The sequence below is a fragment of the Ostrinia nubilalis genome, chromosome 5 (assembly GCF_963855985.1).
Source record: "Ostrinia nubilalis chromosome 5, ilOstNubi1.1, whole genome shotgun sequence".
Lineage (NCBI taxonomy): Eukaryota > Metazoa > Arthropoda > Insecta > Lepidoptera > Crambidae > Ostrinia > Ostrinia nubilalis.
In genome coordinates, this window is record NC_087092.1 from 5,540,551 (window position 1) to 5,558,553 (window position 18,003).

General features: G+C 37.0%; 2 protein-coding genes across 2 annotated transcripts; both read right to left on the bottom strand.

The window, feature by feature from the left end:
* Positions 1-226: 226 nt before the first annotated feature.
* LOC135072224 (dynein light chain Tctex-type protein 2B-like) lies at positions 227-1,742 on the bottom strand. Its single transcript, XM_063966170.1, has 3 exons — positions 1,479-1,742; positions 1,146-1,292; positions 227-1,015 (listed from the first exon to the last, which is right to left on the bottom strand). The coding sequence occupies exons 1-3, from the start codon at positions 1,650-1,652 to the stop codon at positions 779-781; spliced, it is 558 nt and encodes a 185-aa protein (XP_063822240.1). The 5' UTR covers positions 1,653-1,742; the 3' UTR covers positions 227-778.
* A 677-nt stretch (positions 1,743-2,419) lies between these two features.
* Positions 2,420-12,116, bottom strand: LOC135072225 (dynein light chain Tctex-type 5-like). The gene is made up of 3 exons (XM_063966171.1): positions 11,835-12,116; positions 11,377-11,523; positions 2,420-2,737 (listed from the first exon to the last, which is right to left on the bottom strand). Exons 1-3 carry the CDS (start codon positions 12,009-12,011, stop codon positions 2,501-2,503), a joined length of 561 nt encoding a protein of 186 aa, XP_063822241.1. The 5' UTR covers positions 12,012-12,116; the 3' UTR covers positions 2,420-2,500.
* Between the last annotated feature and the right edge of the window lie 5,887 nt (positions 12,117-18,003).

An 18,003-nucleotide genomic window follows, 5' to 3' on the forward strand; every position in this document is an offset into this window, starting at 1 on the left:
TGACTTACAGATCGTCGGAAAGCTTCTGAAATTTTTCAATATGTACATACCTAAGCCTCTAAGAAATTACTTACTACAGGCAAAGGAATAGCAATTTAACAGAATTCGTGCTTCTAAGTTACGTCAAAAAACGTTTAAAATGCCTAAAGCGGCTCTATAATTCGTAAATCCAAAAATAAAATGAAAATATTTACTTCAAATAATGTTTATTTATCAAATTAAGGACGTTTATTACAAAAGAGACCAAAGAAAATTCTACAAAAGATAAATTACACAAAAATACGTCACGCAGTTTATTAACGTCAAATAACATGGTAAAAAAGTTAACGCCATTTTTCTCAAATATTCATGTACAATTATTCTCGAAAGTAACTTATGGAATTCAAAATTATAGGATTGAGTACAAACGAATCAAAGAGAATATTATGTCAGAAATAAATGCGAAAAAGGAAAAACATGATTTCAAAATATACGCTTGTGATTTGTTACATCGTTTTCTCTAATATGCATTCCATTGGGGTTTATTCATTCTAAACTTAATTTTCAAAGCAGTAACTCTATTATAATAATCAACATTTTATACATAGTAATAAACTCCAATTTTATTGCAAAAAAATGCTTTGATACGTCATGCATTTTTTGATCCACGAGAAAACTAAAATCAACAAACCACTTAGAAATATCTTCAAAAATCTAATCAATAATCTAAAAGAGCCTAAAATAAATATTCTAAAGTAAACATTACGCTCAAAAACTAAAATCATCTAAGAAAATTGTCTTAATCGAGGTAGATAGCGAACAGTGTGATCTGAATGAAGGCAGTTGGTGTTTCTCTATGGGATTCAACGTAGTTGTCTCTTTCGAAGTCCCATATGAATGATATGGCGTTATTGAAGCTCTGAGATCGCTTTTGGCCGATGGTGACCACGGAAATGACGCGGTAGCGGTTGAAGGCCATGGCTTTGATCTTGCGCATCAGTTCCCCTGCTAGACGAAGGGCCAGAGCTGGGGATTCCTGCCAAGTAATATATTTTTTTTATCCACAACGAGGAAGCTCTTGGCCTGTATCTCACCTGATGGTAAGTGACGATCAGGCCGAAGGTGGAAGCGAGCTTCACCCGGAATCCTCAAATAATTAGAATTACCTGAACATTATACTTGTGTCCGGCGAAGTTCTCATCGATCATTTCCTCCACGATCTTTGTAACATGTTCTAGGTGAAACATTTCGTGGGGGTCTAGTTGGAAGGTAGGACTGTACACCAGAGGTGGTCGTTTGAATTCGAAGGCGAGCTGAAAGATTATTTTTAGTGAGACATAAAAAATTTCGGCCCTAATGGCTTTCTTTTTTGGTTACCAATAACCTGGAGCTTCTTTTCTTAACTTTATTTCTTTCATTACAGCAAGATATTTGAATTAACCAATAGAAAATATGAAACCACGAAGGAATTAAGAATTAGTCAACGGCATTCCCCGTACCTGGGACGTTCTTTCAACGGGCTTGATTCCAGGAACTCCAGTAAATCCAAAAGATGGTCTTCTAATTTTCATCCTGCTTAGGGATTTCTGCCCCAAGGCTGCCAGGGATTTGGTAGCAGACTGGTTCACGGCCAGCATTGAAACCTTGCTCTTTTTCAATTCTGCGTCTCCCATTTTGAATTTTACTCGTCCTACTTGATTCTGATAAGCTTTAACGAGATTTTAGAATATTGTTTCGTGCTATGGTTGTTTGGTGAAAAATGTTGTTTTGGTTCCTCGCTAGCTGTCAAATAAAATGACACCCAAGTATTTTTCTTTAGACAAAATAGGCTATGGAGAACTTACTACCTTTCAAAGAAGGTTTAAGTCAAGATTATTTATACACTTCGTTCGTTCGTTTCAGTAAGGTTTCAGCCGAAAGGCTTCTCCCAAGGATTTCCACAAAGACCACTTTTTTTGGAAGCTTAAATGGAAGACATCCACATATTAATTTTTAGAATTATTATGTAACAATTTTGCAACCCTATCACGCAGGAATCAATGAACAAGACAAACTTACTGAACTCATATAACACTACCATTGATATACAGATAAAAGATACAATAACACTTGCGGAGTCTGCGACGTTAATAACCTAATTTCTCAATCGGTAAGTGCTCGTATTATTGTAATAATAATAATTATGACTATTATGACCGTCTGTACAGAATAATATTTTAGACCTACGTGAAGACCTTTTTTGCAAAAGAAAATACATTTTATTAGGTTCATACATTTATATTCCAGATAAAGATTAAACATAAAATTAAGTACCACTAAAACGATCGCAACCTAAAAACCAACTAAAACTAACTATGCATAATACTATAAAACTAAACGTTCTTTCCAACCCAAATTCTTGTAAACATTAAGAGATTCTTGGTCCTATAAAGCATATCATCCTTTTCAGTTCCATCATTCTTGCAGCCACAGCTTGTTTAATGTTGTCAAGTCATGCCACAGTTTTGTAGTCAATACATCTTTAGTCCAGATAAACTGCTAGAACCGTTACTTGTATGAAAGCACTGCTTACTTCCCGCTGCGTATTGACATACGAATCCCTCTCGTGGTCCCACACAAACGCAAGGGCGTTGTTATAACTTTGGGCCCTCTTCTGGCCAATGGTGACGATGGTGATGATGCGATGCCTGTTGAACCCCATTGTCTTGATTTTCCGCATGAGTTCGTTCGCAAGGCGAATCGTCAAGCCAGTAGACTCCTGGAAGCAAAAGTAGAAACACAGTTTCGCCAAATGACGTCCACTGCCGGACAAAGATCTTTACAACGACCAAGGATTTCTACAACGACCGGTCCTGCTCTGCGCATGTTTAGGTTGTTCCCGCAACCTTCATCAGATCGTCGGCCCACCTAGTGGGAGGCCTGCCCATGCTACGCCTTCCGGCCCGTGGTCGCCACTCGAGAACTTTTCTGCCCCAATACTCAAATGCGTAGAAACTCAGTGTAAGAATAGTCTATAAGTCAATGTCCAGTCAATTAGTTACATTCCGTAGATTCTAAGACATTTTAGTTCGCAAGACTGTCAATAGATGGCGTTGTGCTGACTTACATCGCGGTGTCGAAGTTTTAGGCGACCCATATATAAAGGTTTTGAACCACCGTTCACATTAACCATCCTACTTGTTACTAACCGATTGTGGTGACGTAATAAACCCGTCGTGTACTGAGTTTGGCTTTTATTTCTAAGCTAGTACACCCTCGATTCGACTTTGACCCAAGGGGGTTAAACATGGTCCATCGAGTCGGATAGGTATTGCTCAGACCTATCCCGGAAGCCGTCCAGATAAGGGCGCAGTTTTTGGAGGATTAGGAGTGGTGGTGGTTCCTGTGGTTCCTGGTTGAGGAAGCAGAACAGCCTCCGAGGGTTGGAGCTGCTGCAGCAGGAGTTCGAGCTTGGTGGTGAATCCGGCTTTGGACTTCGAGACGGTGCTGATGAGAAGGTGCCGTCAGGATTGGGATCGGGAATCAATTGGAGGAGCAAGACAAGGACGACGTAAGGCTGACGTCACACGTGTGAGTGAAAAGGACAAAAAACTGTGAGTGCTCTTTATTTTATCAGTGCAGTGCGATAGAAATTTGAACTTTATTTACAAGGAAGAATTAACTTTAACATTTAGTGATCAGTGCAAGTAATGTTTGTATGAAAATTGGAACTTAGAATATTTGCGAGTAAATTTTATGGACTTAGAATATTTCGTTAGTAAACTTTAAGGACTTTGTTAGTTTTTAAGAGAAATTGGTTCAGACGGGGAATCCATGCCCGATTTTGTATAGAGTTGTTTTGTTTCGAAACACTTAGAATTTTCACGGTAAATTTTGCATGAACTTAGTCTAAGATTTGGTTTTAAAACTATTTACATTTATACACATTATATTTTTTTTACAATCTTTATTATAATTTTATCATCAATTAAAAATTAAAATAATCAAATTAACAAAATGGAGTCTGATCTAATTTTACAAATGGACAATCATGAACGAATTAATAAAGCTTTAGCAAATTTTAAGAAATCGCCGAAAGTGCGAATTACCGAAAATTATTGTCAAACTCGATTAGAGTCTTTGGAAACATTATGGTCTAATTTTACTGATATGCACAAAACATTTATAAAATCATATGGTGCTGAGTTAAAAAATACAGATTACTATGAAAACGATGTGTACGATTTAACAGAAGAAACTTATATTGAGTACAAAACACTGCTTAAGACTTACTTGAGTAAATTTAATAAAGAGAGAGAACAATGGGCTGATGCAAGTGAAAAATCTCCTCAAGGAACGTCTAAAGCAGACTCCTTTAAATTACCCAAAATTGTAATACCTACGTTTTCAGGAAAGTATTCTGAGTGGATCACATTTAGGGACTTATTTAAATCATTGATCCATAATAATGCTAAGTTAGATAATGTACAAAAAATGCATTATCTCAAGAGTTCATTATCAGGTGAAGCTGAGCAATTGCTTAGACAAATACCTATTTCGGAAGCAAATTACGAGAGATGTTGGACTCAGTTAGAATCTCGTTATGATAATAAACGTTACCTTTCACATTTTATATTAAAAAGGTTACTTAGTCAGAGAAATATAACTACTGAATCTGCTAGTGGCTTAAAAGAATTGATTGATACGACTAACGATTGTTTGAGTGGTTTAGCCAATCTGGGGATAAATACTTCTAATTGGGACATTATTGTGATACATATATTGTGTTTAAAATTGGACAGTGAGTCACGTAAGCAGTGGGAATTTAATATAACTGATAGCACGTCATCTGAAGAACTTCCAACTTTTGAACAATTTAAAGAATTCTTAACCAATAGATATAGAGCACTTGAATTTTTAGATCCAAAAGTAATTTCAAATAAATCTTTCAATAATAATCCTAACAATAATTCGAATCATAATCATAATTTTGTAAAGTTTAAAGCTCTTCATGTGACTAAATCGCAATGTGAATTTTGTTCTGAGACTCACAAACTGAGTATGTGTCGTAAGTTTGCGAGTCAGGATGTCAGCCAACGTCGTAATTTCGTTCAGACCAGTGGGTTGTGTTACAACTGTTTGGGAGCCAACCATGGGGCGAAAGCTTGTCAGAATAAGCTGAAGTGTAAGCTTTGCCACCGTCGCCATCACTCTCTTCTACATCCTACGGGTACAGAAAATTACAGTCCACACACGAATGGTGTTAATGTTGAATCGGACGGGAAGGATAGTTCAAGGGGATTTGGGCCTAAAGGTGAGGCAGGTAATGCTGGTAAATCATCAGCTTTTGTAGCATGCAATTTCTCGACAGGAAATGTGAATCAGGTGTTGCTAGCTACGGCGCTAGTCAATGCCGAGTCGAGGAATGGCAGTAATCAGGTTTTAAGAGCCTTACTAGATCAAGGTTCTGAGGGAAATTTTGTGACTGAATCAACCGTGATTGATCTGAAGTTGAAAAAGTCGCCTATACATGGCACAATTTCAGGTCTGGGTGGAGACAAGGGCTTAGTCTCCAAGGCTATGGTTAGTTTTAAAATAAAATCGAGATCAGATCCGGACAAACACTTCACTATACAGGCATACGTATTAACACTAGAAGTGCCGAAGATTACGACTCCCCTAAAAGCGCCGCTGGGTCAATTTTGTCCCGGCATATATTTTGTAACATTTTTTAGTTTCAGGCATGAATATTATGGTTAAAACTATTTGTAGTATCCTTAAAAAAAGGTTTATCTATGTAGTTAAATCAATATGTACTTATTCCTTTAAAAATATAGATGTATTCAATTTTAATTTTGAATGATTAAAAGTCAGATATTTTTGGTGTCATTTAAAAATAGTCACATATTACGTGGTGTTATACTGTATTAAAATAATGAAATTACTACTTTAACTAGTCATTATTATTTTTAAAGGAAAAATAAATATCTTACAAATAATAGTGCATATTTTGAACAAAGTTTTTTTGTATGGTTTTTGTCTCTCTGATGTAATAGGTGTTTAGAAATTTTTATAGGTATGGTTATTTTTCTGTTATCTGTACACAAACAGTGAAGTTTTTTACCAATTATAATGAAAAGTATGTACGTTTAATTTTCAAAATTTTATATGTCACACATTTCAAAAATGTATCAAATCATAGACAATGTATGAACTGGTTTATGTCTAGAAGCCACCTTCCTACTAATATTATAAATGTAAAAGTTAATAAATATTGATGAATTGAAGGATGGATGGACTGGTGAGTGGATAGGAAGGATGAATGGGTGGATATATGCCTGGAACTTGAACTAAGTGAGTATGGATTCATGGTTAGATCGATGGATGTTTTTTTACTCTTTTACGCAAAAAATACAAAGCCGATCTTAATATAACTTTGTAGTTTTATTGTTAATACTTCAGAATAACATAATATAGGCTATAATTTAGAATAATATTTAGTTATTTGGTCAAAAAGCAACGATAAGTATCAAGAAATTAGGTCTTTCTATGATAAACTTAATTTCTCATGGGTGAAGTCACAGGCAAAAACTAGTACAATATATTTACATTTCTGCATTGTCACGAGTCACCTAAACTCTCCTCACCTCTCCACTTTCGTATCTCCTCGAAACAAGGACTCTTCATCGAATTATTGTGGCAAATACCAGGGTGGGACAAAAATGACCCAGCGGCGCTTCTAGGTAAAACCGATTTTCAAAAATTTTCTATTAATTTTATATTATCAAAAACATTAAAAAATTATAAAATTCAATAAATTAGTAAAAGTCAAAAAGTTTCATGGACTTTCGTTGAAAAATAAAAAAGTTAGAGACGATCAAACTCGCGAGTGGGACAAAAATGGGACGGCGGCCTTTCTAGTGTTAAAATCAATAACTTCGTTTCTTCCAAATAGACAAGTAGGTCAGCTAGATTTTGCAGGACTCGAAGAAATTGAATTAGCGGACCCTGATTATAACCGTCCTAACAAAATCGATTTGCTATTAGGTGCGGAAGTGTATAGTCAAGTGATACAGGAAGGCATTCGTAAAACCCCTAATAATACACTTGTTGCTCAGGCTACTAGTTTAGGCTGGATTTTATCTGGGATTGTAAGCTCTCCAGTCAACCAAGCTAGAAGTGTAGTGGCATTACATTGTCAATTACATGAAGGGGATGAATTACTGAAAAAATTCTGGGAAATAGAGTCAGGAATGGACTTATCAAAGGAACAGACTTACACGGAAGATGAAAGAAAATGTGAAGAGATTTTTACAAAAACTACAACAAGGGATGAAGAGGGAAGGTACGTGGTTAGGTTACCTTTTAAAACAGAAGATCCTGATTGTAAGAGGGGAAAAACAAGATATATAGCAGAGAAAAGACTTCAAAGTTTAGAAAGGCGATTCGAAAAAAGTGAGAAGTTTCATAAGAGTTATAAGGAAGTAATTGAAGAGTACATAGAGCTGGGACATATAACTGAAGTTCAGAAACCCGATGTAAACCGTAATGAATCAGTTTACCTACCCCACCACGCGGTAATAAGAGAGGACAAAGACACCACTAAAGTGAGAGTAGTGTTTAATGCTTCTCAGATTGGAAAAAATGGAGTCTCCCTTAATGACAATCTTTTGGTCGGTCCAACTATACAGCCAGATCTAAGATACCTCATCATACAATGGAGACTGTCACGAATTTGTTTGACGTCTGACATTGTGAAGATGTACCGGCAAATAAGGGTCCATGAAGAGGATGCGGATTTCCAGAGACTGTTGTGGAGAGATGAGAGTGGAGACATTAAGGATTACAAGCATCTCCGAGTTACCTTTGGTACAGCGTCGGCTCCATTCTTGGCAGTGAGAACTCTCCAACAAGTCGCTATAGATGAGGGCACTGAGTATCCTATCGCTGCTGAATTAGTGCCTCAAAAGTTTTATATGGATGATCTCATGTGTGGATGCGAGGATGTAAATGAAGGTATGGAAATCTATGGTCAAATGAAAGGTTTACTTAGGAAAGGAGGATTTCAATTACAAAAATGGGCAAGTAACGATGAACAACTTATGAAATTAATAGAAAAAGAGGAAAAGAAAGAAGAGAAAAATAATGGAAATCAGGAATCTAAGGAAGGAATAAATATAAAAATGGACGAAATAATGAAAATTCTCGGACTAACCTGGGAGAGACGTGCTGATAATTTTCGTTACAAGGTTAATATTCCAGATCTACAGCTACCTATCACAAAAAGGAAAATCATTGCCGACATATCTCGCTTATTTGATCCATTAGGCTGGATTACGCCATGCATAATATTAGCGAAAGCAATGATACAGAAGTTGTGGATTACAGGTATTGGGTGGGACGAAGAAGTACCTAAGGAATTAATCAAGGAATGGTGTGCTTATCGAAATGAATTAATGAGTATAACGGATGTGAAAATCCCTAGATGGGTTGAAACCAGAGCTAATGATGTGAAGCGTGAATTACACGGTTTTTGCGATGCCTCTAAAATTGCATACGCTGCGGTGGTGTATCTTCGCATCATAGATTCTGACGGTAAAGTGCATGTAACCTTGATTGCTGCAAAATCTAAGGTAGCTCCAATCAAGCAAGTTTCTATTCCACGATTGGAACTCTGTGGTGCTGTGGAACTTACGAGACTGCTGATAGATGTTGGTAGAGTATTGAAAATAGAGAGCTCGAACGTACATGCGTGGACCGATTCGACCATAGTCTTGGCTTGGCTAAACAGTTTACCTAGTCGATGGAAAGTGTTTGTGGCGAATCGCGTATCAGAAATACTAACCTCTATGAATCCCTATCAATGGTCTCATGTGAAAACTAGCGAAAATCCCGCAGATTGTGCCTCGAGAGGAGTATCTCCTGCCAATCTTATAAACCAATCCATGTGGTTCAGCGGTCCTAGTTTTCTTAGATCTAAAAAAGTTGAATATAAAAAGCCTACAGAGATAGAAACAGAAATGGAAGCAGTAAAGGTACACACATTAAAAAAGGAAGAAAACATTTTTGATATTTGGGAAAAATTTTCATCACTAACAAAATTGATTAGAGTTCTAACTTATTGCAGAAGATTTTTAAATTTAAAACAATCAAAGTCTAATCAACAATATAAAGGATATTTAAAATCAGAAGAATTAAGAGAAACACTAAAAATATGCATAAAAAAGGATCAAGAAATTCATTTTGAAAAAGAAATAGAAGCAATTAATAAGAAAGTTAATATTCAGAAAAATAGTAGATTAAAAAGTTTGAATCCGATATTAGACGAGAACAATATATTAAGAGTGGGAGGAAGGTTGGAAGAAGCTGATTTAAGGGAAAATAAAAAGCATCCAATAATAATGGCAAAACATTCTTCACTGACCAAGTTGATTATTGTCGATGCACACAATCAGACTCTGCACGGTGGACCACAGCTGACACTTAACTATATAAGAAATAAATATTTCATTATAGGGGCGAAGCAGTTGATAAAGGCTCACGTCAGAAAGTGCGTTGAATGTGTGAAAAACAGCGGACGCACATACCAACAGCTTATGGGCCAACTTCCTTCAGTTCGAGCAAAACCGGCTCGTCCATTCCAACACAGTGGAGTGGATTTTGCAGGGCCCATCCAAATGCGTACTGCTCGGGGTCGTGGTCACAAATCGTACAAAGGATATATATGCCTTTTTGTATGTATGTCCACGAAAGCCGTTCACGTAGAAGCTGTTAGTGATCTCACAGCTCAGGGCTTTCTCCAAGCATTTAAAAGGTTTGTGGCAAGAAGAGGTCGTTGTGAGCATATCTGGAGCGACAACGGTACCAACTTTGTAGGGGCCGCCACAGAAATAAGAAAACTCTTTGCGGATGAAAAGGATGGCATCTTGGCAGAAATAGCCGAAAATTTAGCCAATAATTGTACGACCTGGCACTTCATTCCGCCACATGCACCTAATTTCGGGGGATTGTGGGAGGCGGGAGTTAAGTCCGTCAAACACCACTTAAAACGTGTGATTGGAACGTCCACTTTAACCTTCGAAGAGATGGCGACGGTACTGGCACAAGTAGAGGCATGTTTAAACTCTAGACCTCTGTCAAGACTGAATGAGGATGCAGAAAATTTAGACGTCTTAACTCCGGGTCATTTTCTAGTTGGAGAGGCTTTAGTCACGGCACCTGACTATAATTATGAGACCTCAAATGTAACCTCACTCAGAAGGTGGCAATACACACAAAGAATGAGTCAGGAATTTTGGCGAAAGTGGTCTCAAGATTACTTAAACCAATACTTTCACAGGTACAGATGGTCAACTGAAGCGCCTCAACCAAAAATAGGAGATATTGTGTTGGTCAAAGAGGACGGTCTTCCCCCATGTCGTTGGCTGTATGCTAAAATTATCGAAGAGCACCCCGGTCGTGACGGAATTACGAGAGTGGTTACATTAAAATGCAAAAATTCTACAATCAAACGATCTGTTAACAAATTGTGTATTTTGCCGGTAACTGAGTGAAATCGTTTATCTTAAATTTTTGTAGGTACATACTAGTAAAAATCATGCATGAATGAACTTGTTACTTTAATTTTATTTTACATTTTTATCAAATTATACAAAGTAATTATTATTTACTTTTACCTGTATTTTACTGTTTTAAAAGAGTTTGGGTTTATGTGGTTTTATGATGTTTTTGTTTACCTACACAATTTTAAATTGTATTATATTTTTAAATCTTAATTTCGAAGAGTTAATGTGAACAGTCATGGTGGATACGGCGATAAGTTGTTAATTGTAATATGTGTTAATAGGGTATTTTCAAGTGTTATTTGACTGGTTTTGCGATAATATGTATAATGTGTCCAACTTTTACCATTGTGGTCATAGTGGGCGGTTCCGTATTTAGAAGGACAAAATGTCAATTTGTCCTTAGTGGGCGGTAAATGTAAGAATAGTCTATAAGTCAATGTCCAGTCAATTAGTTACATTCCGTAGATTCTAAGACATTTTAGTTCGCAAGACTGTCAATAGATGGCGTTGTGCTGACTTACATCGCGGTGTCGAAGTTTTAGGCGACCCATATATAAAGGTTTTGAACCACCGTTCACATTAACCATCCTACTTGTTACTAACCGATTGTGGTGACGTAATAAACCCGTCGTGTACTGAGTTTGGCTTTTATTTCTAAGCTAGTACACCCTCGATTCGACTTTGACCCAAGGGGGTTAAACACTCAGTAAAAATGTATTTTCCTCTTCTATGTTGTGAGTTGTAATTTACTGAGGTTACAGCTCAGATGATTACTGTAACCTCAGTGAAGAACAGGCTACTGACTGATGATTTTGTTGAGGTATACAAAAAAAAGTCCATATGAGGAACATACCTGCACATTGTATTTGTGTCCAGTAAAATTACTATCCAGCATTTCTTCAACTACCGCCTTTACTTGGGCTATGTGAAATTTCGGCTTTGGCTCCAATTGAAAAGTGTTTAGAAAAAGCATCGGTGGCCGCTTGAATTCTATTCCAAGCTGAAAAATATCAATTTTACAGTTTTAATTACTGGTTTACGCCAAACCTGTGGGTCCCGCAATGGACCTGATATACCGCCTATGTTTATAGCGGTAGCAAACGGGGTTCAACACTACCTAATCCCAACTCTAGTTCCCTCTAGATTGGTGCAACTCCTGTGAAATCCAATTAGACGAAGGCTTATTTAGAGACATTATTCCTGGAAAGTTTAAGTCATAGTGGTGCAATGGAAATAATAATTGGCACATTAAAGAACCTTATTTGATTGTCATATGGTCCAAATCCAAACATATTTAAACTCATCACTTACTTGAGAAGTTCTCTCCACCGGTCTGATACCAGGAACACCGCTGTACCCAAAGGACGCCCGTCTCACTTTGAGCCTGCTCATGGACTTTTGACCAAAAGTCGTCACGGATTTCACACTGGGCTGGCTCTTCACACCCATCATCGAGGTTTTGCTCTTAGCTATCTCTGCCTGACTCATGATTGCGGTTAAAAGTTGACTGACCAGTAAAATTGCTCACTACAAAAACAAAGGTAAGACAATTAATGCAAAATGGGAAAAGACTGGAAAAGATCAGAAGTTGAATCTTCTTGTTTTTGTATTGATGTCAACAAATGTTTACAATCAATGTCATCAAATGATGTCAATGTCATATTATTAGTTTAAAGTTTCAGATTGAGTTTCAACACTTCAATACAAATGAGGTTTTAAAAGACCTAAGCTGCCGCGGAAGTGCTCTTCTCAGCTTCAAAAACTAAATAACAAAACTGAAAAATATCAAACTGTTTGCTTGAAGAGTCATAAATTTAAGTAAGAATTCATACATATGAATCATAATTCAAATACAAATCAAAGTACTCATAAGTCACAGAAATAACCAAAACTCGCTCAAACAGAAACTCATCAGTACAAATGATAGATTGTGTTTGTGTTCGAAATGAAACACAACAAGAACGACTAACTGTCGGATCCATCACCAGAGAGGTCTGTCTACCGCAAAAACTTTTAGCGTTATTAAAACAGATACACGTGGCACCTTGTGGTGAAAATATGGACAATGTTGAGTCAAAGAGGACTAGAGGTTCTGTATTAAAATTAAAATATTTAATTGCCTATCCTACTAATATTATAAATGCGATAGTTTGGATATCTGGATGTTTGTTACTCTTCCACGCAAAAACTGCTGAACGGATTCTTATGAAACTTTACCTACAGTATTATTGTTTTAACCCAGAATAACACATAGGTTATAATTTATGACGATATATGACAAACTAAATTTCACGCGGGTGAAGCCGCAGGCAAAAGCTAGTAAATCATAATCTATGTATAATTCCTTAAATTGAAAAGGTGCGATTCTTGAGGCCTCAATCAAACGTGAAGTCCTAATAGACATAATAATAAGCAGGGAAGATAGCGTGATATTTTCATAGCGACTTCTATCGACTCTGGTTTTTATCAATTTGCGTGATTAAATACAACAATTAACACAGTAACAAAACTGTGCATTAATAACCCGCTGCACAAAGCACTTTTTCAAAACGACTTTTGCACACCACTATTTCGATCTAACCCTAAAATAGCAGTTCGCAAAAAACTCTTCACACGTTGACAAAGAGGTTTTTCGAGTATGGCCCGAGTCGGTACAAACGACAGCACGTCAAGCCCAACACTGTAGGATCTAACTTAATTGTAATAGGGGCTATTTTGCAAAGAAAATGTACAGCCTGATATCTATCGTCTGTACATTTGGTTTTCAAGCACAGAAAGGTCCAGTTTCGTATTCAAAACACGCTCCGGTGTGCACAAAGGGGTTTACCTGGAATCGTGCAGTGTATTCAGCCTTAGGATCGTAATAATATCTTTGAATGACGAGTCGGCGTTTTGTATGTGATATAACAATATTAGAAAAGGTATGATAATATTTTGCGAAGAATATGGGTTAGTTTTCCTTCTGTACAATTTTCTGTGAGGTTTTTTTAAGAAAAGAGGGACAAAAGTTGACGTCATATTACTTTTTCTAATTTTAACGTCTAGGTTATTTATTTAAGTGAATAATAGAATGGGATTTATGACCAACCCAAACTAAGCATACCAGTTTGAGTTAACAGAAACTTTTCATCATGTTAAAAATTCTGAATATAAATAGCACTGATTTAATAGAAAGATCAATTTCAGATAACATTTCTGCTGCTCTATCCTCCATACAAAACATAGCGTGATGACGAACAGTTACTAAAATTAACAAACAGACTTTATCTTAACAAAACGTAATACAAAATAACACAACTCATCGAGTCGCGTGCATTTCTCGTCCATCAACCTCATAGCAAAAATGCAGTATGAAGCATTGAAATGCAAGTGGCATTGCATTAGACGACAACGAACGAGGGTTGGGATTGTTATGATACCGTTTTTCCTCTGATTTGGTATCCGTAACGTAACGCTCTTAAAGTTAAATATCAAAAACAAAATTAAAATGGTTTTGGAATTTTATTTTTTGTGTTTTTTTAATAGATTAGATCTGAATAGGTACTCCAAACATTTATCATTATGTATAACAACATAAAAATTCTATTCAACTATGGTCCAAATTCAAGTAGGCAGGCCCGCCACTCTATGGACCGACTATCTGGCGAAGGTCGCGGGAAGCACCTGGATAGTACTGGATACAGCCAGTGCAGGATCGGTCGTCGTAGAAATTAGGGAAAGCAGTAGACATCTTTTAGTTGAAACGAACAAACGTAAATTTCTAAAACAAATGACAATCACGGGTGGAACGTGTACCAGAAATGGAAAGAATTATTTGGTACCATCAAAACCAATGCCGTCTCTAGTTCCACGTCAGAGCTGGAACCGTAATAGGTCAGTTAAACGAATGTTCACCCCAAGCAGTGGTACGGGGTGGGACCGATGTGACCGATAGTGGATTGGAGATACTTTTTCACTTGAATTAGAAAACATGAGGATTTGGCGTCTTGGCGAAACGATACGGAGCTTTATCTTAACACATGCAGACGGGTAAAACCTTTTGGAATCCATTTCGTTAAGTTTTTTTAACCAGCACGCAATGGGGGCAATCTTTCAGCTCGACCGATGTCACGTTTTAATCTGGATTGCATTTTTTATTTATACTCCAAGAAACCGGAAATGGCAATGTACTATGAGACCACAGCAGTTATTCAAGTTTCCGCGCGTAAGTAAATAAGTAGCTGTAAAAAAATTGATCAATGATCAAAAGGAAAATTTGTCGGCATTTTTCTCCGCTTTGCAGTTGAAAAGTTTAATTTGGAGAACTTTAACAAACAAAAACCTTTTCATAAAAGTTTGATAAGTTATTTTAGTGTTAATTTAGGGCTTTCCTTAATATCTAGCTTGTTTTGTCTAAGAGAAACCACACGGGTCTCTTAGACCGTCGACTTTGGCCATAGTTTGTTGGTTTAGGATACCTGCCTTAAGTTCTACGACTTTCGCCCATGTTTATGTTAAGTTGTACACGGCTCACTTTATTACACTTAGGTACATGTAAAACGTGGTGTAAATTTTAATTAAAAATACTAAACGCATTTTTGATGTAACCCAGTTTTAATTTGTTTTCAAAATTCTTAGCAAAATTATAATATGAAACAAAGATGTATAATTAAAAATTTTAAAAGGTTTTTTGTGTCTTACCTTTCCTTACCAGACACATTAATGAATGTTAATCTAAAAATAAATCTCGAGCCACCCCTCAAATACATTTTCTCCTTTCTTGCGCTAAAATGTAATGCCCTATTTCATAATACAGGGTGAAAGATAGAAGTGACGTCAGAGACCTCGAGGTGCAAGAGCCGAGAGCAATGAGCTTGCACCAGATCCTTGGATAAGGCAAGTAGTTTGTCGTTTGAGATACTTTGTATTCAAAGTTTAGATACGAAATATAAAGAAATATTATTCATTATTTTTTCCTCGCGACCGATTGTAAAACTAAGTAGAGTGTACATTGGCATACCGTCTAGTAACGTGTGTGTACCTACTAAAGACATAAGTTAAAGTTGTTGTTAATTACTCCGGTTTAAGAAAATGAAAATGACCACGTTTTTTGCAGCGGTAGATATTCAGCATACAGCAGTTCCTACAAGAAGTAGTAATCTTTTATTTTTGCTGTATCGAGTAATGAAATATTAATGGATATTACAGTCATCAGCACATCGACCTAACCACCATAAAATGTGAACTATTTTGTGCCTTATGCTCTAAAGGTTTGTTCAGCAATAAAGTTGAAACTCCCTTGTGGAACCGTGACATGTTGTGTTTAGATGACCCGGCGCTGTACAGAAATACAAAATATCAAAAGTTGTAAAATCGACGGGTATTATCAGTAAGCGGATTGCGGTTGTTCAAGGCGAGCCCGACAAATCCGGATTTAACCATTTTTGCTCCACTGCTATTTTGTGCGACCGGATTAAATAGAAAATCTATTCAAACATCTTTTTATTGAGTTTTCCACTACTCAATATGTTTTCCTTCACTAGGAGTACACACATTATTGTTATCAATTGTTATTAAAAAAAATACAGTTTATTTTTACTTTTTGAACAATATTCCGCCACAAATAGTAACATTGTCATTAAACGGCTTCCCATGGCTTCGTCCGCGTGTATTCGACAATGTTAAATAATAAAATAAATATTATTTAACATACCTACCTTCTTTTTGTGGGTGTCTGTTATGCTGCCTTACACGTCGTTTCAGCCAAATGACGTCCACTGCTGAAAAAAGGTCTCCGAAAGTCTTTCTCCAAGACCAAACAATTCTTAAGTGTAAAAAAGACTATTCAATCATCATCTTCTATAGGTTATTAAATCTGTTTTCTAGTTCAGAAGCATGACCCTCTTTAATTTTCCAGAAACTTGAGGGATTAGGCTTACACTCCACACTGGCCAGACGGGTTAAGGGGCACCTATTATACCTTACCTTTAGCAGGCCTGGCTCACTCCGCGAGGTACATCCGATAATTACCTACAGCGAAGCGCCCCGCCGGCGGGTATTTTATCAGTCGAGTGTCACGCGCGCGCTCGTCAGGACGCTGGCGTGCGTTGTAGTATGATTATAATTCTATGATCGAAGTATTATTTAAAAATGGACATAAAGAGAAAGAAATATTGTGCGGCGTTCGGGTGTTTAAATTGGAAAAGTAATCTACCGGATTTATCTTTTTTTTTCGCTTCCCAAAGATGCTGAAAGGTATGTTGGCCATGTAGGTAATCAATATTTCTTAGGATAGTATAGGAACCTAACCTACTATGACTACTGCTCAGAATGCGTTCGTTCGTTTCAGCCAAATGACGTCCACTGCTGGACAAAGGCCTCTCCCAAGGTTATCCATAATGAATGCATACTTACCTACATACGTACCTCATTACAAATAAGTAGATTAATTATTTTTTCACTAGACAGCAACCCTAACAGCGTAAGAAGAGTTCAGAGGCACGCGATAGAAAGAGACAAAACTTGTAGGTGAATAAAATTGTAGGTACGTAGTGCTGTGCGAGCTGAATTCCACTGTATCGCGTCGTAGCAAGACTCGCATTTATTAAAATCGTCTTGCGGAGTAATCCTTCTGTACCTGTACTATTACTTATTCTGTGCCTTTAGTCAAAACTGTCTAATAATTCCCGCTAGTTTAATATGACACAAAAAAACTAAATAGGTATTATACCTACCATGGATGATATCTTTTTAAAATAAATTCTAATTTCAAGCTCGATTAGCTCAAACTAGAAAGTAATTCTTTGTTATTCTACTTCGTTGCATTACCATTTATAGAGGAATGAAATACAGGGTGGAAACTGGTCAAAACTTAACATTTTAGTTTTGACATAATTTAATTTATAAGTTTCCTGATCTTTTTAAATATTTCTCCATTAGTATAAATGTATTTTTTATAATAATCGAACTATATTAAAGTCTTTATTGTCGACTTCACGTTATGCGTAATTTGTTTGTATTTACTTAGGTAATAAGTGTTTTACACTGCTGGAAACGCTCAAAAACTGTGTATTTTTTTTTACCACAACGAGGAAGCTTTTGGCCTATATCTCACCTGATGGTAAGTGACGATCAGGCCGAAGGTGGAAGCGAGCTTCACCCGGAATCCCCAACCACGGAGGAACTGGCTATATTAGCCACACACAATAATGCTGTTAACATTGTTGTTATGGCGACAGACTTAGGTAAGATGGTGGTAGCTAGCCAGACGGACTTAGAACAAGCCCTTCGTTCGTTTCAGCCAAATGACGTCCACTGCTGGACAAAGGCCTCCCCCAAGGTTTTCCACAATGAACGGTCATGCGCTGCTCGCATCCAGGCTCTTCCCGCGACCTTTACCAGATCGTCGGTCCACCTAGTAGGAGGCCTGCCCACGCTACGTCTTCCAGCCCGTGGTCGCCACTCGAGAACTTTCCTGCCCCAGCGGCCATCGCCCTACCAC

Bases quoted from the DNA above. Each gene is read 5' to 3' on its own strand.
- LOC135072225 (XM_063966171.1), bottom strand. From the start codon at position 12,011: ATGAGTCAGGCAGAGATAGCTAAGAGCAAAACCTCGATGATGGGTGTG. The intron at 11,524-11,834 runs GTAAGTGATGAG...GATATTTTTCAG, and splicing joins CGGTGGAGAGAACTTCTCAA to CTTGGAATAGAATTCAAGCG. The intron at 2,738-11,376 runs GTATGTTCCTCA...TTTTGCTTCCAG, and splicing joins GACACAAATACAATGTGCAG to GAGTCTACTGGCTTGACGAT.
- LOC135072224 (XM_063966170.1), bottom strand. From the start codon at position 1,652: ATGGGAGACGCAGAATTGAAAAAGAGCAAGGTTTCAATGCTGGCCGTG. The intron at 1,293-1,478 runs GTACGGGGAATG...ATAATCTTTCAG, and splicing joins CCGTTGAAAGAACGTCCCAG to CTCGCCTTCGAATTCAAACG. The intron at 1,016-1,145 runs GTAATTCTAATT...ATTACTTGGCAG, and splicing joins GACACAAGTATAATGTTCAG to GAATCCCCAGCTCTGGCCCT.